This window comes from Condylura cristata, unplaced genomic scaffold, assembly GCF_000260355.1.
Source record: "Condylura cristata isolate star-nosed mole 26May11 unplaced genomic scaffold, ConCri1.0 scaffold00022, whole genome shotgun sequence".
NCBI classification, from domain to species: Eukaryota; Metazoa; Chordata; class Mammalia; order Eulipotyphla; family Talpidae; genus Condylura; species Condylura cristata.
In genome coordinates this window covers 21,778,966-21,806,065 of record NW_004567123.1, presented here as the reverse complement: position 1 = coordinate 21,806,065, position 27,100 = coordinate 21,778,966, and the positions used below count along the sequence as shown (strand labels likewise).

General features: G+C 50.6%; 2 protein-coding genes across 3 annotated transcripts in view; both read left to right on the top strand.

The window, feature by feature from the left end:
* Positions 1-214: 214 nt before the first annotated feature.
* FKBP1A (FK506 binding protein 1A, 12kDa) lies at positions 215-5,722 on the top strand. Of its 2 annotated transcripts, none has more exons than XM_004687332.2 (3): positions 215-327; positions 3,044-3,207; positions 4,649-5,722. In XM_004687332.2, exons 1-2 carry the CDS (start codon positions 217-219, stop codon positions 3,170-3,172), a joined length of 240 nt encoding a protein of 79 aa, XP_004687389.1. In that variant the 5' UTR covers positions 215-216; the 3' UTR covers positions 3,173-3,207; positions 4,649-5,722. The 2 variants fall into 2 exon arrangements, with proteins under 2 accessions (XP_004687389.1, XP_012583918.1); XM_012728464.1 differs by having other exon boundaries at positions 4,646-5,722.
* A 9,405-nt stretch (positions 5,723-15,127) lies between these two features.
* SDCBP2 (syndecan binding protein (syntenin) 2) overlaps positions 15,128-27,100 on the top strand; it is a 16,101-nt gene continuing 4,128 nt past the window's right edge. Inside the window, exons 1-4 of the mRNA XM_004686992.2 lie at positions 15,128-15,185; positions 21,014-21,086; positions 21,639-21,714; positions 22,834-22,934. Coding sequence (XP_004687049.2) covers positions 21,033-21,086; positions 21,639-21,714; positions 22,834-22,934 — 231 coding nt within the window. The 5' untranslated portion in view covers positions 15,128-15,185; positions 21,014-21,032. The remainder of the gene's footprint in view (positions 15,186-21,013; positions 21,087-21,638; positions 21,715-22,833; positions 22,935-27,100) is intronic.

Here is a 27,100-nt window from a genome sequence, read left to right as displayed (position 1 = left end):
TAGAGGGACTGATCCAAGTCCTAAGACGCCCACAGGATGCAGAAGGACCTCTCTGGACGCCGCAGTTGCTCCCCAGGCCTTGGTCACCCTCCCAGGCCATTCAGAGCTGGCATCTGTGACGCTGGCATCTGTGACGGGCACCCTTCTGCGGGTTTCTGACTTGCCTCTTGTGGTTACTCCTCGGTACTCATGTTACAACTGCCCTTTTTCACAGGGATGCTTGAAGATGGAAAGAAATTTGATTCCTCCCGGGACAGAAACAAGCCCTTTAAGTTTATGCTAGGCAAGCAGGAGGTGATCCGAGGCTGGGAAGAAGGGGTTGCCCAGGTATGCTCTTTCTTGTTCGTTTTCTTTCCTTGTGTTTACCTTTTAAGGTCTGTAAATGGGTAAGACATTCATGTGTTCAAGAATTAAGTAAGATATGGGTGAAAATTTTCAACTCTGATCCCACTCCATTTCTCTGGTCCTCCTACAAGTAACTCCTGTTGTAATGTTTCTTGTCGAGTTTCTCTAAGTATATATAAAACATTCTTTTTTTTTGTTTTCTTGTTAGAGGCACACACATTGTTTTTACCTGCTCTGTCATTGACACTTTGTGTACTGGTGCACACAAGAGTAGGACAGTCTCCTGCAGCCCTGTGGCGGGTGGGTGTGGGTGGGTGTACGTCATTGATCTGACCAGTTCCCTCCTAATGACTGTGGGGTCATTTCCATTTCTTTGCTGTTGTAAATAGCGCTGTGGAGACTGATTTTTATGTCCTTTATTTTATATTTGTGCAAGTGTTGCCATAGGCACACTCACAAAAGTAGAACGAGTGCTCCATTGGCTGTGTGCGCTGTATTTTGACAGACGTTGCCAAGTCGCCATCTGTAGGGATTAAACTAGCAACTGCCGCCAGCCAGGCCATGGCGGTGCCGATCTTCCCAGTTGCTCCGGCACAGTGTGGTGTTAAACTTTTGGCTTCAGGACAGTATGAGTGAAAATGTTATCTTGGAGTAATTTTAATTTGTGTTTGTGTTACATTGAGTCACACCACTTCTGAGAGGTCATACTCATGGAGAAAATCATTCTGTTTGTCTTGAGTCTGTCTCCTCACCTCTCCCCCCACTGTGTAAACAGCTTTTGTTCTGCCAACACCATGGAATTCCCAGTATACAATAGGGTGCCCCAGGTTGCCAAAGGCCAGTTAAAAGAGTCTCTCCTTCCATCAAGCCCAGTGATTTTTTTCCCCTTGGCTTTAATCATATAAAGGGATGTTTATTTTAGACTTTATTTTAGGCCCTGCCTGAAGGGTAATTAATCTGTTTCTCTCTTTCTAGAGAGAATTAGAGATTCAACTAAAGTGGAGAGAAAGACTTCTTTCTTGTTTCCAGAATACACACATTGCTCCAGTTCATCTATAAAATATCACTGATTTATCCAAATAAACAGCTTAAGTTTCAGATAGATTCTGTCCTGCAGGGCGGGACTGGCAGTACGAGGGGAGAGTGTCTTCGCAGTTTTCTCCTGTGGAAACATTACCAGCTGTACCTTTTTGTCCCGTCCTGTTGGCCCCATATCCCCATCCCTCCTCTCACCCGCACTCTGGCCTGCTCTTGGGTCTGCAGCCCTCTCCAGTGCCAGCCATTGTTCATCTCTGTGACTGTTCCAGTGCTGGGACAATAATTGTGTTGTGAGACCCAGGAGCCATAGCTGCCACCAAGATAGTGTGATCTGCCTGTTTCACAAGGTGTGACACAGTGTCCACGCCCCGGACCTTAGGAGCTTTGGGGTCAGTCTCAAAGCCCTGTTATTGGGAAGAGGTCTAGGTAAGAAATCGGAGGCTGACTCACAGGCTTTCTTTAATAAGCGAGCTGAATCACAGTAAGGAAGGGATTGAGAGGTTGTCTTTTGTCGCTTTTTCTTTCTTTTTGCAATTGCTTTGTCTTGTGTACTTACAGGCATGCAATACCATATTATTTAGCAAGGCCCCCTTCTCCCCCAGTTTGTAATGTGTCTTGGACAATTTTCCGTGTTAATACCATTAAGGAACCATTCGATGTCACTGGACCATTTCCAGTGGCTAACCCATGGTCCAGGTGTGCCTGCGTGACCCTTCCTCTTGTAATGGACACTAGAGTTTTAACAAAAGGTGCTGGAAGGGGAACTGCTGGGTAAAAGGATATAATTATTATTAATTTTATTAGATTAAGCTCATGCTTGGAATTGTCTTACCACCTTGGTCCAGCATGTCCCACTTTGTTAAGGGAGCTGTTGAAAACAAGGTTTCTGAGTTGTATTAGGAGCTTTAGGGCAGCCTATGGCTTCTTTACCCACCATCTCTTAAGTTGGCAGAGAGAACCAGAAGCATACACATGGAGAGCCTGTTCACTATTGGGAAAATATCTATTTAAATTTATGTGTGTGTTTGATTACAAATTTTTAAAAATACAACTGTTTTGAAAGTGAATATTTTCCCCTGTATTCTCTTCTCATAGGAAAAACACTGGAATTTATGTTCTTCAAGGGTGTTTTTTGTTTATACATACAGATAGAAATTTTGTATGTGTTTTCTTTTTCCTCTTTTTAAAGTTTTTTTTTCTGAGAGTATAAATACAGAAAGTATAGAGAAGTAGACTACACCCAGTATTACTTTCTTTGTGTGTTTTCTTTAAAGCAGTTTTCCCTATGGAGTACTCCTTTTTCAAGAGCATAGGTGCCATTTCACATATGCTGTAAGAGACAGGCCAGTGAAGGCTAGTTGGCGATATACTATTGCCCGCAGCCAGTCGTTCAGACCTGAGCAGAAAGCAGGAGGGCCTTGACCACTCCAGAAGGCAGGGCGGTTTAAGCACCACTGGGCACCCTGGAACCAGATACAGAGCTCATCCAGCTTGCTGCCACCCCTCCACCTGCTGCTGTCCGTGGGGGTTCTTGATGCCCAGAGAGCTGCAGACTCGCCCATCAACCTGGGCAAGGGACCCCCAGGTAAACAGCTCTGCTTCTTTCTTGTGGAGGCGGCTGGGGAATGTGTCCAATTGATTCTTTTTGTTCTTTTTACAGATGAGTGTGGGCCAGAGAGCCAAACTGACTATCTCCCCAGACTACGCCTACGGTGCCACTGGACACCCAGGCATTATCCCACCAAACGCCACTCTCGTCTTTGACGTGGAACTTCTAAAACTGGAATGACAGGAATGGCCTCCTTGTTAGCTCCCAGTTCTTGGGTAAGGAAATTCAATACTCGAGGCCTCTAGCTGCCTTTGCTCCTCCTCTGTGGTACCCAGTGATTGATGGGTAGTAGAGAGAACAAGAAATACCATCCGCCCCTGCCCCCCCACTACTTCCTGTGTTGGGCATCCTTTTGGTTTCAGTTACTGGGGGCACAGTCATGTCACTTAATAGTGAGGGTATGTTCTGAGAAGTGTATTGTTAGGCAGTTTTGTCATTCTGTGAACATCACGGAATATAATCACACAAACCTGTATAGTATAGCCGCCTGTGCAGTGAGGCTGCCACAGGAACACTGCCAACACATGCATTGTGTTGCTGATGAAACACTGTTATGTGTGCATGACTGTGTACCTTGAATGTAGAAGTTGGCCACCCAGTGAAAAGGACGGTATATACTCCCAAAGGGATTCCTGGACAGGGGAAGGCTGATGGTGGATGTTAAAATAAAGCTTTTTATATGTAACATAAACTGAGTTAGGGGCCGTGGAAATACGGGCAGTTTTTTACATTTCAATTCTTTAGATGTAGGACTGGCGATGGCTTTGCTGGCCTGTTCATTTGTGGCTGCTGCTGTCAGGTGGTATGAGAACCTTGGGGCACCTGCCTCAGGGAGCCACCTGCCTCGGGGCAAGCCCAGGACACTGGAGGGCAGCAGACCAATTTTGTGACCATTACATTGAAGGTGACTCCAACAGTGCACTGGAGGTGGAGCCAGCTGGTGCCTATGAAGTGTAAATGATGTTCTCAGACAGTCCTGGTTAGGACGGTGGGGCTGAGTCTACCTTGCATGCAGCAGCTGAGGAGACGGCCTTATTCCGGGTCAAGTTGAAGCAGCATTAAACGAATTTGCTCACTGCTTCCACTTCCTGGGCTTTTTCCCTTCTCATTTCTAGGAAATGAGAGTTTTTTGTGGTACATGACTTTATTTTTGTTATTCTAGTGGTACATAACTTCTCACATGCTAGTTAGGATCATAAAACATGTGAATGTCGTCATCTTTACACTTGGCCCCAGATCTCTGTATTTGCTTCTCGCCTGCCCCTAGAATCAGAAAGTCCCAGTGAAGGCTCACTGAGAATGCTTTTTGTTTGAAAGCCACGACAAATGGCAGCCAGATGAATGGTGTAATAATCTTGTTTGTTGTGGGCTTAATTAGGTAGAGAGGCTTTTTTATTATTAGTTGTTTCCTTTTTCAGTGGTGTGAGCTCTACATACCTGAGTCATACAGGCTTAGGCAGGTTGGAAGGATCAGTGTAAGTAGGAATCCAACCAAGCTGCAGCCTCCCCAGCTGGAGCAGCAGTGGCTTGGGCTCAGGGAGCCCTCGCATTGAGAGGGAGAGAGGAGGGCCTTGGGGTGGCAGACAGCCGCTGGCTGGCTCCGCCACGCGCGCAGCACTGAGTGGCTGGAACTCACCAATCCTCTGTTCCCAGCAGATGTGCCATGGAGAGACCTGGCGCCTCCAGATGCGTGCAGGCGAGTCCACCCGGAGCTTTTCCTGATGTTCCACTACACTCTTTGTGTAAACATCTACCCCGACTGAATGTGTCTGTCACCCAGCTTCGCTCCTCCCCTTTCTCCTCGTATGTGTGTTGACCTAAACTATATGCCATAAACCTCAAGTTATTCATTTTATTTTGTTTTCATTTTGGGGTGAAGATTCAGTTTTAAGTTTTTTGGATATAGATTTCCAATTAAGTATTAACAGCACAAGTAATGGGTTAACTTTAGAATAGGAATCAGTGTGTGTGTTGGGGGGGGGTTACAAGAATCTTTATTTTATTTTTTTTTGGATGAAATTTTTATCTATTATATATTAAACATTCTTGCTGCTGCGCTGCACAGCCATAGCAGATTTGAGGCGCACTGAGGGCCGAATTATTCTCCCAAGTAGAGAGAGGTCCTTGGGTTGAATTAAAGGCCCTATTCAAAGCTGAAGTGGGGAGGGGGGAGAGAGCCTTTGCTTCCACTGCCCCTCTCCCCCTTTAAACCCTCTGCCTTTTGAAAGCAGATTGTTTTCACTGCGATGGACACTACAGGTATCTGTCCCCAGGCCAGCTGGGACCTCTGGAGCCTTCTTTGTGGCCTGGCCTTCCCACCTGCCCCGCCCCCATCCTGTGGTTTTTCTAATGGATATTCAGGACTTTTGTAATCTCCTACCTATCCAAACTTCTTCCTAAATTTTAAGAACTTTAATTGAAAGTTTAAATTGAAGGTGCTGTTTGTAGACACTTAACACCCAGTGAAAGCCCAGTCATCATGACAAATCCTTGAGTGTTCTCTTAAGAAAATGATGCTGGTCATCGCAGCTTCAGCATCTTCTGTTTTTGATGCTCAGTTCCCCTAGCTAATCTTAGAATTTCTTGGCATATCCTTCCCTGCTCTCACCCCTTTGCTGTCCTGTGTAGTGATTTGGTGAGAGAAATTATTGCTGCCCCCCAGCCCCTGCACTACATATGAGTTTCAAGTTTTATTATTGCAATAAAAGTGCTTTATGCTGACTTTTCTCAGTTCTGTGTGATGGTAGTTACTTTCAGGTGCCTCCCCTGTGCTTGGGTGATGGGTTGGGGGTCCAGTGTCCGAGACCGCTGAGCCTCCTGTTCCACGTTCATCGGTGGGGGAGCCGTAGGTTGTGCGCATCTGCACCCATGTAGATAACTCCCCAGAGGTCAAGCTGGGGTTGTCGAATGGCATCACGTGTTTGCTGCGTGTGGCCTGGGGAATGCTGCTGCTTTCTCTGGAGTTACCAGGAAGTGGGAGATAAGCAATGAGGCACCACCCAGTTGGTGTGGTGCTACCGGCGCCGTAATGAAGAATCACAGAGGGAAGACCGTGTTTTAAATCCGCGTTTCTGGGTATATGGAAAGGTTCTTGAGCATGTGGCCGTGCTGGGTGGTTGCAGCGCTCCCCGGCTCCCACCTGTGTGTGCAGGTGAGGCTCCCTCGTCCAGAAACCATCAGACGCCCGCTCAGCCACAACGGCCCCTTTCAGAATCACCTTGGGTGAGTCATTGGCTTTAGTAGAAGTTGTCCAGGACTTGTTGGCTAGTGATTTTTCAATTCCATCTGTTTACTACTTTTTTATTTGCCCACTTAATTAGGTCACTGGGTTAGTATTTCAGGATCATAACTTACTTCCTCTGAATTCTTTAATAAAAAGTACTAGACAACAAATGAAAGATTTTTATAGTGAACACTCAGACTTCAGTGCTGAATATGTTGTTACATCATTTTATCGTGTTACTTCTAGTGGGCCTTCCTGTCATATTTCAGAAGAAAGGGCGGGCATTACTCCCCTTAAATACAACGTAAAGCCAGTATTTGCACTTTGTGCCCTAAAGCCCCATCAGCATAATAGAATCTCGTCCCATCTCAAAGCTCCTTTGCGCTCTTTCCCAGTCAGTCCCCATCTCACTCCCACTGCCTATAGTTCAGTTTGTCTGCCACAGTGTCAACATTTCTAGGCTTCATTTACGTGTGGTCCCGCACTGTGCCATTGTGCTCTTAGCACACAGCGCCATGCTATTTTTCAGACATGAGGAAGCTCAGTACTCACGAAGAGTTGAGCAGAAATCCTCTGAATGTGGGACTGAAGGCTGATAACAGGCAGAGCCATGGCAGAGGCAACGTGACTTTACATTTAGAGTATGAGGCTTTGGGCTGGGGGGCAGGGAGCAGGTGTAGTTTTGAATCATGTAGTTGGTTCCACTGTGATCATAAAGTCCTTGAAGGGTCAGAGATGTGGGGATAGACATCTGATGTCGTGCTGCTAGATTGAAGATGGGGGAAAGATTCACAAGGGTGGCCTATGGAAGCAGAAAGAACCAGGCCTGCCAACACTTTTAGACCGTGACACCCACTTTGGACTGCTGGCCTCCCGACCTGTAGTAAGTCTTCATCCCCACACGCCAAAGCACATCACACTCAGAAAACCGGCTATCACCTCTCAGGCCCTTTAAAGACAAACCTCCCATCACCCACCCTCACATTCATTGGCCAGAATTAAGTTTGCAGAACAAGTTACAGGGCCAGCTCAGATGAGGGAATGAAGAAACATCCCTTCTCTCAATGGGAAAAACAGCAAAGAACACATCGCAAGTGGTCTGACTACAGGGGGGCTGATTCATTGGGGACCTTCATTATTATAACACTACTACACAGTCCCTAAAAATGTCTTCTATTCTCACAATTAATAGTTTAGCTAAAAATTTTATTCAAGGTTGGTAATTATTTTCCCTACAGATGAATGTGTTCCTGCATTGTCTTGTAGTTTCCAGTGTTGTTCAAAGGTTGGTGCCATTTTGATTCCTGTTCCTTGACGTGGTTATTTTTATTCTTCTCAAATTTTTCCAGGATCAGGTTTATCAATGGTATGATGAATTTTCATAATAGGACCTTGTCGAGTCTCCTTTTTTCTTATACATTCTATATCTGTTTTTCATCTACTGTGCTGGGGTAGAAGGTCGACCATTTTAATGTAGACCTGTGTGCCTCAGTTTGGAAGTTTACCTTATTTTTTGATAGCTTTATTTTCTATAAATATACTCACAAATAGAAGAGTGGCATTGTTCTACATTTTTTGCAAATGTGTGACTTAATAGACAACAGCTATTAAGTTTCACATCTACTTCATTCCATCTGTTGCAGTATGTACTATGTAAAGAAATTCTGACTAGCTACATTTTTAAAGGAACTTGTATCTGAGAAGGTAGTGCAGAAACTAATATAGCTAGAAACCTGTCAACCACCTGCTAAAGACTTTACCAAATGAAAAATATTGTCATCTTTTTGTGAAAAAATACATCCACCCTTGCATTGGTAGAAAGAAACTGACTTTGCTTCCCTGTATAAAACTATTTAGTATTTCATTTGTTGCTCTCAACGTCTCTCAACGTAGAATTTTGTGAAAGGAGCGGTCAGAGAAATCTTGTCTAAATATAAGTAGCCGAGAAAGAAGTAGAAAGTCAGATCATCCCCACCCCCTCTGGCCCAAGGATTGCCATCACAAGTGTTATCAGTGGCTTAAAGTAATGAACAACTTCTACCAGGGGTATGAGTGCATGGATGACAGGAGGCTGACTTCAGAGGTCTGAGGATGTGGCTAGGACTGTAGTGAGGTAGCTGATTCATCACAAGCCGTCATGTAGGAGTATAGCACAGAAGGCCACTGATTGTTAAGCAGAACTACAGCAAGTGTTTTTTCATACACAAAAGGATGAACATTTCCATGCTTATAGGAGTATCTCCTGTAGCAATATAAGACCAAGACTACAAACCCTTAAAATTACTGTTGGCTAGAGGATGACTGATCATCATGTTCTTTGGTCTGAGTACATCGTGATACAGATCAATTCGAGCATGATTAGAAGAAACCAAGCTTTTACTCTCAATTCTTATCCTACCAACATCTTCAAATAAGTACTCATTGCTGCATCACACTTCTGAGAACAGAAGCCGCAACAGTGGTGGTGGCAGGAATAACTGTGCTCAGTTGGCTCTTGGGCTCTGTCGGCAACAGCAGACAGTGAAAACACACACAATAATGGGATCCTGCCTAGCAACAGAAAGGAATGGACTGATAGACCCAGTGATACGGAGCAAGGTCATATCCTATATTAAAACCTGACCCTGAGTAAAATAAGACGGACTTTTACTAAAGCGTACATTCTCTGATTTCCCTTGATCTGAACCTCTAGGAAAGACAAGTTCAGTCTTTAGTGATAGAAATCAGGTCAGGACTTGTCAGAGGCCTGTGATTGGCACAGGGATGGTGGGGGCGGGAGGTGCAGGGAGAGTCAGTAGGGGAGTATTGACTGGGAAGAAGCAAAGGGAAGCTTTTTGGGTGGTGGAAATGTATGTTTTGCATTTTGACTGGTTACATGGGTGTGCACATTTGTCGGAACTCATGGAAATAAGTGTATTTCCATGAAGGAATATATTCTATTGCCTGTATTTCTCAGAAAGTTGATTCAAAAATATGTATAAGGCCTCCATGTCCCAGCAAGATGGAGTAAGGAAATTCCACCCTATTCCTCCCGCTTACTGCAACTGAAACTGCCAGACAAACTACATAAAGCGGTTATCAGAAGACTGATGGTGGAAAAAAGAAGGTGACTGACTAGGCAACTTGGGTCTCAGGGGATGACCCACCAGGGAGGCCTCAAGGACATTAACTGCTTCCAGTTAACTGTCCAGCCTGGGCCCTAAAGGAGGTAAACATTCCTTTTGAGGAGTTGTTATATAAGTTCTTGACTGCGATGGAGACCTGAGTGAAAGACTGTGGTGTAGAACTCGGTCTTTCTCTCTGCTCTGAAAGCATCTTACCTTGCACTGACTTCAGTGTCCTAAACTATAAAGCAAGGTCATCATCTCAACCTCAAAGGGTAGTTGTGAGAACTAAACCTAAAAATAGAGAGCACCCATGGGATGGTTTTTCTGTGCCAACACTGTTAGAAGAGTTTTATTTGATTTTTCTCATTCATTTTCACAATTGTGTGGAGTTACTAATCTCATTATAGACGTGACAGTTGAGCAATGGAGTAGTGATGTTATTTGCTGAAATTCCTCTGTCCTGTTTAGCTGATTGCCTGTCCTACAGGAAGTAGTAATGTGTAACAGCTAGTTCTGATACTCGACGCTCCCCACCCACCCCCACACACACATCTTAACATTTCTGGAATGAGGATGTATCCTGTGATGGATGTCAATCAAGAACGTGCCAGTCACAGGCAGAGGGTGAGGAAGGAGTCATCACTGCGGACTTTCAGTCTTTGGGTGCTTGAGATCAAGCCTGATAGAGTTTTACTACATTGGATCCCATAGAAGTGATCTCTAAATGATGCCACACAGAATAAATGGTTATCAAATACACAGACGGCTGTCACCACCCAGGCAACACAATTAGAAGTAAAAGCTGCCAAATTCACCTCAAGAAAGTTTAGATTCTAAATGAGAAGTTCTTTGATCAGATCCAAAAAGGAGGTCATGATGTGCAATTTTAAACACCAATGCCAGTTTTTAAAAGGGCACTCCTTTTAAACAGGGTTCCTCTTTGGCCAAAAGCTGGCACGCAGACATACTTCCCTTTAGAAAGGTCATCCTACAATTGACGGTATCAGAATCAACAAAACAGTCACGATTGCTCTGGCTGTAAGCAGCTGAAAACCCACTTCACACTTGCTTTCGAGAAGCTATTCTGTTGGCTTTTGGATCTGCTTATCCCCACCAGACCGTAATTTTACATAAAATGCCACATGCAGCCCCTGCACAACACTGCTAGCCGGCCGGACCCACACCCTGCAGGCTGGCCTCTGCACGGCTGGCCCCATCTCCACCCGACTGGCCCTTGTGTTCAGAGCCTGAACCCGGCCCCTAACCACCAGGCAGTCAGGCTGTCTGGAGAAACTGTCCCGGAGGAGGGTGGACACCGCAGTCGGGGGAGGGAAGCTGCCTGCAAACTTCCTTGTCATCATCACAGTTTTCTTCAGATGATGAGCCTGCGGGTGACAGAAGGGCTTCAGATGGAGAATGAGGGAGGAGTCAGGCACCCATCAACCCACCCCTTGGAGGCACCATTGTTATCAACTTAAACACTTAATGAGACAGGCGAGGGTGGAAACCCAGGCCTCTGTACTCTGAGAAAGAGGTGTGCAGGGGGGACAGGGCGCTTGGACACATCTTCCTAACAGATTTTACCTTCACCTCCTCACTCTCTCTGCCTCCATTTCTTTATCTGTAAAGTGGGACTGAAAGTTGGAGCAGGATGAGGATTGATTCTGTAAGATCACCTACCTAAAGCATTAAACCCAGGTTTCAGCATACAGGAAAAGCTTAGAGCTAGCTGTTGAGCTGGTTAGTTTCCTTCACGGGGACCTCCTTCCCACCCACCATCTTGGCGTCCAGCAAGAGCCCGCCCCTGTGTCCGGAACCTGGCTGCTGCTGCCTATTGTTACGGCCTTCCTGCTCTGCCCTGCCCTGGAGCCGGAATCCTGCAGGAGGGCCCCAGTTCAGGCTGGACGCCCTCCCCCACACTCCTTTAAGGGTGCTCCACCGGGGTCTGCAAGTGCACTCCAGGGGGTGGCGAGCACTGGCCTGCAAGTCCAGGGGCCTCAGTCCTAATGGCCTCCATGTCCTTGGGAAAACAGCCACTATGGCTGTCCTAGCTGCTGTCTCCTCGGGCCAACTTTCAGGATGCTGCTCCCAGCAGGGTGCGAGAGGAACCCCGCAGCCCTATTATCTGGGCCTGAGTGGATTTCTCAGATCATGCTGCCTCTCCCCACCCCCTTCAGCCTCTCCCCTACACAAGGCAGAAGGGGCTGATCAGCATTCCCAGGTTGGCAGCCAGGAGACCAGGATTTGGAGTCTTTGAATCCTGCCCCTGCCACTCACTCAATTGCTGTGTGACCTTGGGCCAGGGCGTCCCCTTCTCTGTGCTGTTTGCCTCTGACTGGCTGTGGGAAAGCAGGTGGAATCCTCACCCTGGTGTTGCCTCTGCCTGGCTGGGTCACTATGGAAAGTTTGACCCCTCCAAGGCCACAGTCTTATTTGCAAAGTGGTGTGCCCCCATGAGGTGCTCCGGGCTTGGAGATGGTCCTCCCTGGTCTCTGCCACTCCCCATTTCTCCGCCCCAAAGAGGCACCCGTCCCCAGACAGGCTGGCTCTTTGAGGTTTCTGAAGAGTAAACCTATGTCTGAGCAGCGGGTCTCTGCACGGAGCAGGACCAGGGGCTTTGAGATGCTTTCTCCCCACCCCACCCAGGTAGCAGAGGCCTGTGGCCACAGGTTGGCTTTGACTGGACATGGTAACCCAGGGCAGGGATGAACCTATTAATGGAGTAAACATAACCTCTGAGGAGGGAGAAGGAAGTGGGCAGCCCACAGCCGCACTGGTTTCCTCGGGTTCCTTCCACTGCCTTCATCCTCAGACTTTCTCAGCCTCTGGCCATCATGCCGTCTTCCCCACGCTGCTCCCCCATCTTCTGGACTGCCATGAGAACCCCAAATCTACTCCTGGTTATAGAGGACAATTAATCTGTTCCTGTTTTCAGTGTGGGCCGATGGGGATGTGGATGCCCCCATAATCTCCACCAAATCCCCCCAAACCGTCCCAAAGCCATGTTAGGAATATATTATGCTTCCGTAATGTAATCACACATGGTCTTCAAGAACCCCCTTCAATCCTTCTTTGCCAAACATCTGCTCTCATATTTGCCCAAACAGGTCATCAAAAGGCTGGTAAGGAAAAGGGTTTCCCCTAGAAGACCGTGGAAGTGCAAGGCAGACACTTTAATCGTCTAATTCATCCGCCCTTCTCTGAATCCCTTAGCGGTTTTCAGTAGTCACTGAGGTGCCCGGCTGAGTAGGACCGTCAGGGCCCCGGACTCCAAGTGACAGGTGTCTTCTTACTCCCAGTTGGGTCCAGTGGGCTCATGCAGCCCCACTTTGTATAAGCAGTTCACAGCTGGTCCCTGCACCCCACAGATGTTCACAGCCTCCTGGAAGACACCCTAAACAGCATCCTGAGCTCCCCTTGCATGTCTTCCTCCTTATGTTGCTCCTGTCTGCCCCCCAGGCAGGTGGGATGGCACTTCCTGCCCGTTGGTGATTGTGATCAACCCTGGCCCTTGCGCCATTTGTCACCTGAGGTAGAACATGGGTCACAGGTGAAACTCCCTGGCTGTGAGCCGCCTTTGAACTGGCAGCTGCTCCCCCACCCTGGGTCCTGCAGTGGGGGGACATGGAGAGGCTGCCCTCCAGGGATGCTTGGTGCTTGGGAGCTGCTAGGCACGGGGGTTGTTTTCTGTTGCGCCCTGACCCAGCCTACCCTGATGCGCTAAATCTACGATGAGCCAAACCAAGATGAAGCCGAGACGTACGTGAAGGCCTTTCGTCTCTGGACACCACTTTGTGTCCTCTCATGAGGTCATCAGCCAGGTACAGCCTTGAGGAGGGGCCCCGGTTCCCACCTGTAAAATGGAGCAAACCACCCTGGCTTACCCACGGGGGGCTGAGGGCTTCTTGGGCGAGCAGCTGGGGGGGTGGGGGGGGCCCACCGTGCCGTCTGCTGTGGGCCAGCCCCAGCCAGGGAAAGCAGGAGTACAGGACCGACCTGGGGGGCAGGGGGGAGGAGGAGCAGGCCCTCCGTTGGAGAGCAGCCCCTGGTGAGGCGCTGGCCCCTCCTCCCCTCAGTGTGCGTGGCTGTCACGGGGTCAGCCACGGTCTGTGCTTCCTACCGCTCTCGGGCCCTGAAGACGCGGCCTCGGAGCCTCATCACCTGCTTTGTCCTCACGCTTAGGCCCGCTCAGCCCTGGTCTGTGCCCACGCCTCAGCTGCCAGCGGCTCTGGCTCACAGAAGAGAAACCGTGACCACGTTGCGGCTGTGACTGTGACACTTGGGAGGTCTTTGTCCCACAGGCCGTGGAGATGGCGTCTGGGAGCCCCTGGCATGGTCCCTGTGGGCAAGCTGGCTCAGTGGCCGCTGCCTCCTGCACCAATGTGGGACTCCTGGCTGGGGGTGCCCCCGAGCCTGGCAGCGCCCCTTACCCCCCACAGCACCCTCGTGATGGCAGGGCTGTGCAGGCGCCTCCCATGCCCACTGTGTGGGCCTGCCAGGGAGTGGGCAGCGTGGTGCTGCCCCGCCCTGCGTGGAGCCCTGCGTCACTGCCCGGGGTTCCCCCACAGGGGCCCAGCCCTCCTCAGCACCCCTGCCCAGCCAGGCTCACCAGGACCTCAACCAAATTCCTCTCCCTTTGTACTTTCATAGTCTATGACAGGCAATCACATTTTCCCAAATTTAAAAGGCACTAAAAGTTGTGCTATAAAAAATCCCCACACCCGCAGCCAGCCCTTCATGCCTGCCGGAGACAACCAGCCTAAATTCCTTCTCAAGTTATTAAAGTTGGGGGGCCTCTGGCCCTCCCTGGTGGCACAGCAGGTTAAAGCACAGCACTGAGAAGCTAAAGCCACTTCCGCATGAGTTCGATCCCCGCCTGCCCCCAAGGTGACCACATGGCACAGACCTCTCCTGACCCGCCTGCTGCTCCCCTCAGCAGTGTACTTGGTCAGTCTGCCTTTTCTGCTCCCTGCTCTGTCTCTGGTGAATCCTCTCACCACCCGCCCCCCCGGCCTGCAATCCAGCTTTCTACACAAAGGTAAATAAATAAAACCTTAAACACACCAAAATTGTTAAACTTAAGTTGCCCACCTCCCCACTCCTTACAAGAATTGTAAGGGAAATTTCAAAACAAAACCCCACCACCTTGGGACACACATAAAATGGATCCCGCCAGCCCCCCGCTGGCCGCCCACCAGCCCCACCACCCAGATTTTCCACAACTGTCCTCCTGGTTTGCACTTCTCAAGAATGACGCCGAAACACAAGCCCGGAAGGAAGAGCAGCGCGACTCCTGCGCCTTCCGTGTTCCCGGTCTCAGCTCTTCTGCATGGCCTGTTCGGACGCCACTTTAATAGGGCATGAGATGCCCCAGACGCTTGTTTAAGCCAGACCCTGCTGGTGGGCACTGGGGGGTTCTAGATCCCGAATCTAGGCAACATGTAGTGGGCCTTGGGACCTCACAGCCTCCTCGTTTATTTTCCTGTAACAAACTCCCACAAGAGGAGTGAGGGCGTGAGGAACGGCCATATTTCAGGGCCTGGCTGTCCCCGGCGCCACCTCCTGGTTTCCAGAGAGCCAAGACTCCCTGACACCCCTCTCGATAGCTGTGTCCCCCAACCCCACCTCCACACCTAGGCTGAGGCCCAAATCCTCTTGGAGCTAGTGACCTGCTTTGTTTACCAGTCACAGGGCCTCACCTGGGCCCATCCCAGTGAGTCAGCTGACTGGAGGGCGGGCCCATCATTCCCAGAGCCTGCCAGCAGGAACCAGCTGTGACAAAGGCCAGCACCTCCGGGGGGAAGAGCCACTCTCAGCGGTGGGTGGAGGGCCAGCAGCAGGCGCAGCAACACCTGGCCCACAGGTAAGAGCCGCCCGCTGGGACCGGCACCAGCCTGGCAGTGCCCACCTGTCGCCTTCCCTCCTTCCCCTGCCCTCCTGAGAGGCCAAGGCAGTGTCCTTCAAGGTGCTTTACTTAGAGCCAGATGTGGACTGGGCTTTTTCCTTCTGACCTTGGCCCTGGACCAGGGTTCAGGGCTCAGTGATCACCTTTAAGCAGGGCCCTGGGGTCCTCCTGCCTGCCTGTGAAGGTACTCAAGAGAAGGGGACCCGTACTTTGCTCCCTAAAGTGGGCCCTTGGAAGTCTAGGCCCCGCAGGAAACAGAGGCTGTGGCCAGACAGAGCCCGTTTCCCCGAGACAGTACAGACCTGTTTCTGTCACGTACTTCTCTGCCGCAAGCTGTTCTGTTCTGCGGCAGGGCTGGATGAGCTCATGGATCCTGCCACCACCATCACTTCCCTGGGCTTCCTCCACCTGCCCTTGCCCCTCTAGTCTGTTCTCTAAACCTCACCCCGGGGGACCTGTTTAAAGTGGACAATGTCACTTTACTACTCAAAACTTTCCTGTAGCTTCCATCTCATCCCCCCCACCCCCAACACAGCGAGCACACTTACTTATCCAGCTAGAAATTAACAGTCCTCAAGGACAAATTTTCTTTTGCTCAACGCCTAATTACTGGTGCTTACTGCCTAAGTGCTGGGACTTCGCACTCGTTAAATGCAGAGTGAACAATAGCTAACAGTCAGGAGCCAGACTGCAGCACGCTTTCCATGTCTTCAAAAATGTCTTTTAATCGCCATGATAACTGGGGTGTATTGTTGCCCATGTGACAGAGGAAAAAATGACACCAGGAGGGACTGGTCCACATTTGCTCGAAAGTCAGAGGCTGTCAACCTGAGCCCAGCTGTCTCTAAGGTCCTTGGCACCTGCCCTGCCTCTCCTGGGCACTGGTATTTCCCTAGGAAGTCTACAGCTTCTCTGAAGCAGGCAGTGCAGTGCTGGGGACCTGGGGGGGGGGGGCGGGTTTACTGGTTGCCTGGCAACCGCCATGTCCTTTTTGCCCCATCCGGCCACCTCCCTGGGCTGGTTCAGCCTCGCAGGAGCTGCCCCTATGACACTGCCCATGCTTCCCTCCTCACTGTCCTCTGGAGGGTGAGTTGTCCCTGGGGAAGGAGTGGGAGGCCAGTCTATCCTGCTCTTGGGAACAGTGTTGCTCATTTCAAGTCCAAAGGTGGGGACTGAAGACTCCTTTCAGCCCTGCTGATCTCTCAAGCCCCGGGTGCTGGTTTGCTGTGGGCGTTGTTATAATGTCAGGAAGGACGGCAGCTCAGGAATGGAATTCTGAGGCGTGCAGCAGGAGAGGAAAATTCCTTTGGGTTCTTTTCCTTGCAGAAGTGCCAGCTGTGGGAAGCCACGAGCGTGGACTAGCAAAGTAACTCATCGACTGTCAGACTGTAGGAAGCAGCCATTCATTCAGCCTCGTTAGAGCCATATTTTCTCTGCCTTCCTGGGCCCACAGTTGTTCTCTAGAAGACTTTTCTCTTCCCTGTCAGCTTTCCCCTCTTAAGAAAAAGTAACTGGATGCTTCTGTGTGCCAGGCATTGGACTCGGCCCTGGGGATTCAGAAGTTAGCTCTACATTCCCTGACCAGAGAGGGAGACAGGCAAACATACAGCACAGTGGAAATCCAGCCTAGCAAATGCAGGTCTTGCTCACCCCGTAGGTGTTTCATAGGCGAGTGAGACTGTGATCTGCAGAAGGGATGGTTACCTAACCGTGTGTGGGGAGCGGGGACAGAGGATTGCTGGATGATTCCGGGGTAAGCTTAGAATTGAAGGGAGAGGAATTCTCCAGATGAACAGGGTTGTGGTTGGGGAGGAAGTTGTGCAAGGCTGTTAATTCAGAGGGAACAGTGCCTGCAAGTGCAGGGAGGGGAGAACTAGCAGGGTGAGTTTAGGGCCAGCCATTAGTCTGGATGAACGCCTGAGCGAGGCAGATTGAAGTTGCTACCAAGAGGGAGCTTTGAGCCTCCCTGAAGTGTCAGACTATCCTGAGGACAAGAGCTGAGTATGGCTTCAAGAGGGGTAAAGAACAGATGCTGTCTGTACTCCTCTCTGGCTCAGACCATGTGGATTGCCTGGGGCCACTATGGAGGGGCAGCAGAGCTGGACTGAGTTCACAGGAAATAACCTGCAGACAGTAGCAGAGATCTGGCAGGCAGAAGGATCCTTAGGCCTGGGCTCTGTATCCATGAAGAGAAACGCACTGAGCTTCCAGAAAACGCTTCCTTCTGGGTCCAGGCAGGCTCTCCTTCCTTTCTCTGCACCCCACTGTCTCACCACCCCACCGGTACTGGAGTGATCTGCCCAGCTAAGTCTAAGTACCCCCAGCCTAGCCTCCACCCAGCCCGGCAGGGGCTCCCATCGCTAAGGTGGAGTGCTGGGGTGGGGCGGGGCACTTCCGTTCAGCAAAGGGGTCAGGAGTCAGGGCCTGGCCGACACCTAGAGAGTAGGAGGGGGACAAGCGACGTCACCACGGGCCGGGACTTGGAGGCGCTTCTGAAATCGTGGGAACCCGGCGCCGCCCGTGCAGACCAGCAACGCGCTGCGGGGAGGCAGACCTGGGACTTTGCCTCCTCCCTCCCCCCAGGGCCAAAGTACACAATCTAATCGGTCAGCAAGGGCGGCCCCACCCTCCCCGCTCTGCGGGCTGTCCTGGATCCTCGGGGATCGGGGCGGGAGAGGCGACGGGACGCCCAGCCCCCGTTAGGCTCGGTCGCCCAGCGCAGCCGTCCGGAGGGGCGCAGAGCCCGAGCGAGCCTCCCCAGCCCTTCGGGGGCTGCTTCGCTCCGGGCTTCCTCTGGAAGCGGGTGCCAGACCCGGGCGCCCGAGAGCGACAACCCGCGTGGACCCTAGTCGCCCCTCCGGCCACATCCCTGGCGGAGAGGCGGCCTTTGCCACCTCTCAGGAACCGGCACCTGGGAGCCGCCCTCGCCGCGCGCAGGCAGGGAAAGTGCGGCGCATGCGCTCCGGACGCCGCCGGGACCGGCGCGGTCTCTCTGCGCACGCGCCGTGGCCCCTAGCAACCGGGACGGGCCGCTGGCGCGGGGCTGGGCGTGGCCAGGGCGTGGGCGTGGGAGCCGTTCCCCCGCCGGTGTGTGACAGGTTGGGAAACTGAGGCCGGGGTGAGCAAGCCCCAGGGGCCGCTGGAGCTTTCTCCGCTGCCCCAGTGGAGTCTGTGTCTGGCTACTCCTATGTCATGAGGTGGAAAATCTCCCTGGGGGTCGAGGAGGGGACCGTGCAGCTCTCTAGTCTAAAGGTGGAATGAGGGAGATGCAATTAATTCACAGTAAGAGAAGAGGCGTTCCTATGTAAAAGCAGGTGGACTGTACCCGCTCGTGTGGACTTTTTTTTTTTAAACATTATTCTTCATTTTGCACATTTTTTCATCTCAGTTGTAATCCCCGTGTACTTCCCACCACCACTTCACCCGTGGCCATCGCCACAGTCCCGTGTGCTCTTCCCACCCCCGTTTTGATCCTGTTCCCCCTCCGCCCCCTAGAAAGTCTCTGGTTTATAGTTGTTAGTTGATGTTCTTTTGTACATTACAATGACTATCTATGAAGATCACTGGCAGCCGACGTTTGGCGTCTTGGCTCTGACTGCCACAGCGGGGCACACGGGCGTGTGCTGGTGACTCACCTCTGGTGGACGGCTGAGGTGCATTTCCAAAGTGGTGAACATGATAAAGTTGTTCAACCTGAGTGTCAACCTGCTATATGCGTTTCTGGACAATACATCCCATGTATTGTAAAACATAATGTTTATTAAAACCCGAGAAATCTCACTATGTGTATTTAGATAGGAGGTGTCCGGCCTACCTGCAGGTTCTAAATCTCCTGGCAATAAATAGACTTTCTGCGGGGGTGAAGGTTTCCTGGGCTGTACAGTGAGGCAGGACAGAAGACAGCTTGTGGTGAGCTGTTCCGTGCATTAGAAGAGGGGCAGATTTCTGCTTTCTGCTTCCTCCTTCCCAAATGCTAGCCGTGTCCCCTCAGGCTTGTTTTACCCCAAAAGGCCCACAAAAATGTTTAAATCTGTTCCTTGGACACTGACTTACCCAGTTAAATAACAATCATGGCAGCACTGTGCCCGGCCCTGTTTCGGAAAGCAGCTTGTGACCACCACGACACGCTCCATGGCACTCAGCTAGGGAGTCCGGTTCTGTGGAGGAGGCATAGTGTGATGGAGTGGAGCCCAGAATGCGAAGGAACCCAGGTATCAGCCATAGTAAACAAGGCAGCAAGGCTGGACAACAAGGCAAACAAGTCAGGGTTAGAAACACACAAGACCCAACCAACCAGCAGGGGCATCCCAGACCCTGGAAAAGCCAACCCCACAAAGAGCATTTGAGCTGAGCCTTGAAGGAGCACCTCACAGAGAAGGAGGTGTGCCAAGCAGAGGCCAGCAGGCTGAAACAGACCAGGCTCCCAGCACCCGGGAGACTCACACGAGCGCGAGGGATGGGTGCTCGAACAAGACAATGTTTTTGCCGATGGGGAGCCATATTCCCTGCTGTACCGCGAGCTGCTGAAAGGCCAGGCAATACCTGCCTTGAGCCCAAAACTGAGTGGAGGCCAGAGAAAATGGCAGCGGTCCCAGGGAGAGAAAGGGCTGTGTGGTCCTGGCCTGTGATGGATTTCCTGGAAGCTGATTTCTGCTTCTGCTCTCCCAGCGGCAGCTGCTAAACACACGAGCACACTGCAGCTCCAGCGTTAAAAAAAGCAGGGCAGAGGTGGCCTCTTACGTTCACATCTGCTGTTCATGCGGATCGTGGGGCAATATTTTTGGCAGATACCTACTAAGGATTGTCCAAAAAAAAAACAAACCCTGGAGTGTGTACCCAGGGAGAGGGTCACGGGCCAGCGGTCGCCTGCCCAAGAGGGCCTAAGGAGAACAGAGCCTCCACCCGGAGGGCGACCCCCGTGGTGGTTTCTGCTCCAAAGGCCAGGCTAGACCAGGATGTGGACCAGCCCGGCCTGGGGGGGCAAGCAGAGATGTAAACCAGCTAGGCGCTGGCTGGGAGGCAGGAGGGTAGATGCAGGGGTGGAGGCATACTCCGAAGCACGCAGCCTCGGGGTGGGAGGTGAGAGCTGAGGTTTGTTGGAAGATGAGGTTTGGTGAAGAGAAAGGTCAAGGTGGACTGGAGGCCCTGAGGAAAGGGAAGGGGCAGGGGTTGATGAAGATCCTCCCTGCTGTGATAGCTCAGGGGAAATGCCCAGAGGGCCTGGGCGGAGCTGCTACATCTCTGAGCTCGTTGCTCTGTGTTCAGGACTCCAGCCTCCCCTTTGTTGCATACTGGGGCGGGGCTTACAGTGGGGAGTAGCCACCTATGGGCCCCAAGGTCAACTGGGAAGGTGGACTGAGGACAGTGGATGAAGCAAGAGCTGGAGGCTGGTCCAGCGTCTGCCACAGAGTCTGCCCCAGAAGGACAGCCCTCATCAGAGGATGAGGTGGGGCACCCCGGGATGGCCTGGAGATGGGACAGGACTGGTGGGCTTGTAGGTAAATGGGACGAAATCCAGAAATCAAGCTGCTCCTGTCTCATTTTTCTAGGACAGAAACAAACTCATTTCTTCAGGTGTCTGCCTCCAAAGTCCTACTGGTCCTCCCTCTGGGACAGATAGAGGTAGTTTAGTAAATGTTCTTGGTACAAACCCCAGTCCCACCCTGAACGGGGAGAATGATACTTTCCTGTCTCCTTCTCCTCCAGAGAGTGCGGAGTGGCATTTGTGGGCAGGGGATGGACCTCCACACCTCCTTTTACCCGTCACCCCTCTCTGTGCCCTGCAGGGTGCTCCAAGGAGCAGCCATGTCTGTTCTGTACCCCTCCCTGGAGGATCTGAAAGTGGACCACGCCATCCAGGTAGGTTGCCAGGCCATGTGAGCCTCCAGGATCACCCCAGGGCCATTAAGGAAGCTTGCTTGGGGGGGCACTGGGTGTTGGGGGCTCACTGCTGGGCAGACCAGTGTCCAGAGGTCACAGCAGGTGTGGAAAAGGCAGGTTTCTCTCTTACCCACTCTGCCCCAGGGCTTTCTCTCTCGGGGTACCCGTAGACCCCATGATGCAGAGGACACCCAGTGGGCACGGGGTTTAGCCTGCTCAGCCCCCGGAACCTCTTCCTCCTTCCAGCCACCTGAATTCCCAGTGGATTTTGAAAGTTGGAGCTTTCCAACTGCAAACTTGGGGTTGGGGTTCAAGGTGTGAGTCTCTACATTCTGGCTGCTTCAAGTTATAAAAAAGTTCATAATGTGGTGGGTTATGAACCCCTGAAGAACCTCTTTCAGAAACAGACATCTGCAGTGGCCTCATGTCCAGACCTTGCCTGCTCATGGTTTACCTGCATGCCTAATTCCCTGACCTCGGGGAGCCCTAGGCTTCTGGGGTCCACAGCTAGCCAACACCCCCTCTCCCCAGGCCCAGGCCAGAGCCATGCCCAGGATGCCTGCCCTGCCAGCCCAGGAGACACCCGCCTTGCCAGCCCAGGGGACAGGTGAGTGGGCCAGGTAGGGTCTTGTCTGGGAGCGGCGGGGACCCCACCTGCTGTGAGAAGCCATCAAGGCAACATAGTGGCCCCACAGCTCCCACAGTGCCCAGAAGAGATCCAGAGGCTTTGTCCATGAGGCTCCAGGTTCAGGGCAGGACAGTCCTGCTCCTTCGGACTCATCCTCGAGGGTCTGGCCGTGTTCACGGGCTGCCTCTCCCCTGCACGGGTAGGGAGTGTCCTACTCATTACATCCCTCTGAAACCTTTCAAAGGGTCGCCGCTTAGGGAAGGCCACCCCTGCTCTGAGTTGGGGCCACCCGATGAGGTGGCACAAGGAGAGCAGAGCGTGGAAACTCCTGGAGGTGGTCCCGGCAGCCTTGCTTCAGGGCCTTGACCTTGGGCCCAGCCTTTCCTCCCCCGGCCCACCATGCTGTTTCCCAGAGCTGCCTCTGTGGCCTTAGATGGACTCAGAGCAGGGGCCTCAGAGGCCCGCAGCCCGCTCTGCCCTTGGGTTGGTCATCTGGCCAGCTGCCAAAGTGGTGGGGCTCCAGGGACTCGGCACCTCCCGAGGCTCCTCTTTGGGGTCCTGTTCCTTACACCTCTGAGGAGGGTGTAAGGAACTCCCCCCGCCCCGAGTCCTGTATTGCTGGGCATAGATATATCCTCCAGTACTTGGGAATAAATGTACAACACTCACAGGCTCTCTTAACAAAACTGAGCCTCCGTGCGGGAGCCAGGCCGGGGTGGCTAAGCACAGGCCTGAGTAATGTTTGTCCCAACTTCTGTGACCCGCGGCAAGAAAGGAAGGCCGGAGGCAGAAAGGTTGAGCAAACAGTTTATTGCTCCTGGACAGCAGCTGAGCTGAGCCCCTAGAGTGGGGTCCGCAGCCCTATGGGGGGAAGGGTCTCTTATGTAGATTCTAAACTCAAATTCCAAAAGGGTGACTCATGGCTCTGTAAGGCCCAGATTGTTATCACCTTCATCTAGTCCCATCCCGAACACAAGGCCCCTTAATTGGATGCAAGGCCCAGTTTATTACTGCCCTTATCCAGTCCCTCAGTAAATCTCCACACTTGGTCCCTCCCAACAAGTAACACCTTCCTTCTTCCTTCCTCCCTTCCATTAGTTCTGTACCCAAACTTGGCAGAACTGGAAAACTATATGGGTCTTTCCCTCTCCAGTGATGAAGTCCAGCAGAACCTGCCTCGGAGTCCAGAAGGTGCCAGTGTAGGTACTTGGGTCTCGTGGGCCCAGAATGTTCCGATTCTCCCTCATTCTTGGTCTGGCCGCTTACATAGGCTTGAGTCTCCTCCTTCCTCTGCATTCCTGGACTCTGTAACTGTCTCCTGGGGCTTTTCATTTTGTCTTTTATTAGAAGGGTGTTGGGGTAGGAGAGCCTCTGCTGCCCTTTCACCACTGATGGCAAGTGGCTGGGCCAAGCAAGACAGAAGGCCCAGTTCAAGCTGGGGATTTCTTTTCTTTTTCTCTTTCTTACATTTTATTTATTTATGCATACAAGAACTGGGATCCAGGCCAGAGGTGCAGGGGGCTGAGAGGATTCACAGAGACAGAGTAGGGAGCAGAACAGGCAGATGATGAAATACACTGCTGAGGGTGAGGGGAGCAGAGGGTGAGACAGGAGAGGTCTGCTGTGCCATGTGGGTCAGCTCCCTTGGGGGGATGGAACTCCAGTTGAATGAGCTGCTGACAGCTTTGCAGTGCTGCGCTTTTAACCCTTTGTACCATCAGGGAGGGCCCCAAGCTGGGGATTTCTAAGCCTCCTATTTCACAGCTTCAGATAAATAGACATTTATCTGACTGGAAGGCAGCTGCGTGGACAGGTGAGCGGAGAGCGGAGTAGCCACTGGCTCTCGTCCCCAGCCTGAGCGTGATGCTTGCTTCCTGCCCTCTGTGGCTTGGGGGATGGTGCGTAAGAAATAGCAGCAGAGACATAGTCAGGCAGGAAATGTACTCTCCTGCAGAGTTGTCTCCATTCACTGCTTCCAGCCCATGCCAGCATCTGGTCAGGGCCCCCAGCCTGTGACAGTCCGCTGCAAAGTGCGACCATTTCACTCAGGTTGGAGGACTTCAGGAGGCTGATGGAAGTGACACTCACAGTCACTAATGAGGATCTTAGGAGAAAACCAACATCCCTGAGAAAAACAGGCGACACCCTGGGCGTTCCTCCCAAGTGACCCGAGAGCCATGCTGTGAACCACCAAGCACACAGTCTAGAAGGTTCTATGGCAGGTCCTTCACTCTCAGCCCAGTGACTTAGCCCTTCCTTGTTCCAGTTATTAGGACAAAAAGCACTTGACTTAAATGTTGATAAAAGTATGGCAGATGAATATTCTTTTATTTATTTATTTATTCATACAGAACTGGGGTACAGGCCAGAGATGGGGAAGGTGAGAGGATTTACCAGGGACAGAGTGGGGAGCAGAACAGGCAGATCGACGCAGTACATTGCTGAAGGGAGCAGCGGGCGGGTCAGGAGAGGTCTGCCACGCCATGTGGATCTCCTCCGGGGCAGGTGGGAATCGCACTCCTGTGGAAGTGGCTTAAGCTTTGTAGTGCTGGGCTTTAACCCGCTGCGCCACCAGGGAGGGCCCGCAGATGAATATTCTTATAGCTCATTTTTAACATTTTAGGTTTTGAATAGCCACAGGTACACAGGGAGTTGCAAAGAGAAGGGTACAGAAGTAGCTCCCCCCGACCCCTACCTTTCCAGGTGTTATATTTTCCACCACTAGAGTTATGTTTCACTAAAAGGCTAGGGACAGGTTCTGAGAAAAATGTCATCAGGTGATTTTTTTTTCATGCAAATATCATGGCGTGCACTTCCACAGCCTCAGAGGAGCCAGCCCACTGCCCACTGAGCCAACACATAGGGACTGCTGTCACATGTGTGGCCTGTCATTGACAAAAATGTCATTATGTAGTGTGTGATGCAGAGTCATGTCAAAAAGGTTTTTTATGTAGACTTGTGTGTCTCAATCCTGTGTCATCTCATCACACGTGTGGATTCATGTAACCAGCAGCCCAGTCCAGGCACAGGACTATCCTGTCACCACATAAGAAAGACAGGGCCACCTCTTTATTATAATTCCACTCTCCTGCACTCATCGTCCATAACTCCTGGCAACCACAAGTCCCCTTTCAAGCTAATATTTTATAGCTTCAGAATGTTATGCAAGTGGAATCGTAGTATGTGGCCTTTTCACCCACCCTAATGTTCTTGAGATCCAGCCAGGTTGGTGCAGGTTATCAATACCGCGTTCCTTTATTATGGCTGAGTAGTATTCCACAACAGGGATATACCGCAACTGGTTGAGAAACTATTTTCTCAGTTGTTGGCTAGTACAAATAAAGCTATCGTGGATGGTTGCGAATGGACATACATCTTAGTTATCCTGGGATAAATGCCCATGAGTGCAATTGCTCTGTCGTACGAAAAAGTATGTCTAAGATTTTTTTTCTTTTTAAAAGTTTTCTTTTTTAATAATATAACAGTTTATTTTTACATCATTTTGTACATTTTTTTTCCATCTCAATTGTAATCCCCGCGGGTTTTCCATCACCAAGTCACCCGTGTGCCATCACCATAATCCCGTGCATTTCCCTCCCATCCCACCCCCGTTTTTGATCCCATTCCCCACTCCACCCCCACAAAATGTCTCTGGTGTATATAGCTGTTCATTATTCCTATTATTTTCTTGCCTTGTCCATTATATTCCTGCTATGAGCGACACCATCTGGTAATTTTCTTTCTCTTTCTGGCTTATCTCACTAAGCATGATCTTTTCCAGCTCCATCCAAGTTGCTGCAAAAGACATGTTTCTCTTTTTTGGTTGCTGAGTAATATTCCATTGTATATGTGTACCACATCTTTCTAATCCAGTCATCTACAAAAAAGCATGTCTAAAAATTTTAAAAATAAGTTGTCAAACTCTTTCCAGAGTGGCTGGATCATTTACTTTCCTGCAGCAACTCCAGTGCTCGAGTTTTTTTCACTCCTTGCCAGCGTTTGGTGTTATCACTGCTTTTCATCTGAAATACTGATGGGCGTGTGCGACCATCTCATTATGAGCTTAGTTCGCATTTCCCTAGCAGCTAGTGATGTTGAACATCTTTTGTGCTTTTTAAATATGCCATCTGGATTTGTTTGTAAAAGATCTCTTCTTTTACTCATTTCTAAATGAACTTATTTATTAAGCCAAGTTTTTAGAGTTATTTATCCTTGAGGCCTTTGTCAGATAATGTGTTTATGAAAACTTGCCCCTAGCGGCCACCTTCTCCTTTCCTCCAGCTAAAAGGCGCTCTCATACAGCAACCCTTTTAAATTTCAATGAGCTCTACCTTACTGGTTTGCTTCCTTTGATGGATCATGCTTTGGTGCATCCTAACTAAGAAATTTTCACCAAGTCCTAGCTTCTGAAGATGTGCTCATGTATTCTCTTCTAAATGTGTTAGTTTTGTGTTTTAAGTTTATGATGGGATCTGAGCTAAATTTTACATAAGGGTAGGGTCTACCACTCTACTGATGGATGTTCAATTGCTCCTGCACCATTTGTGGAAAAGACTATTCTTTCTCCATCGAATTGCTGTGGCCCCAGATAAAAAGCACTTGCCCAATTTGTGTGAGGCTGTTTTTTGAATTCTTTGCTCTGCTCCACTGATGCACGTGTCTGTCGTCGGCTGGTGCCACCTTGTCTTAATTACTGCAGCTTTATAATAAGCCTGAAATGTGCTAGAGTGATTCCTCCCACCTTATTCTTTTTGTCTTATAGTTTTAGCAATTCTAGCCCTGTTTTCTCTTCATATAAATTTTAGTTTAACCTTGTCTTGATCCATAAAACATCTGGTAGAAAATTTGATAGAAACTGCATTAAAAATGCATATCAGTTTGGGGGCAGTTGGCAAATCGATTATGTTGTTCCAATCCTTGAATGCCGAGGAGCTCTGTATTTATTTAAATCTTCTTAGATATTTTACAGAACTGGGGTACAGGCCAGAGGTGCAGGGGCAGTGAGAGGATTCACCAGAGACAGAGTGGGGAGCAGAACAGAGTGCTGAGGGGAGCAGCGGGCAGGTCAGGAGAGGTCTGCCGCGCCATATGGGTCAGCTCCCTGGCCGGGATCAAACTTGTGCTGAAGCATCTGTGTCTAGCTTCATGGTGCTGAGCTTTAACCCATTGTGCCGCCAGGGAGGGCCCCATGTAACAGCTTTCAAAAGTTTTTTTTTAAAGTTTTAATGTTCTAAGATTAGAGTTCTGTGTCAAAAGAGAGTATCTCTCTTTTGTGTGTCATGTAAATCAGGTATTGTATTTTAAATTTCAGTTTCCACCAGTCACTTGCCAGTATAGAAGTACAATTGATTTCTGCTGGGACCTT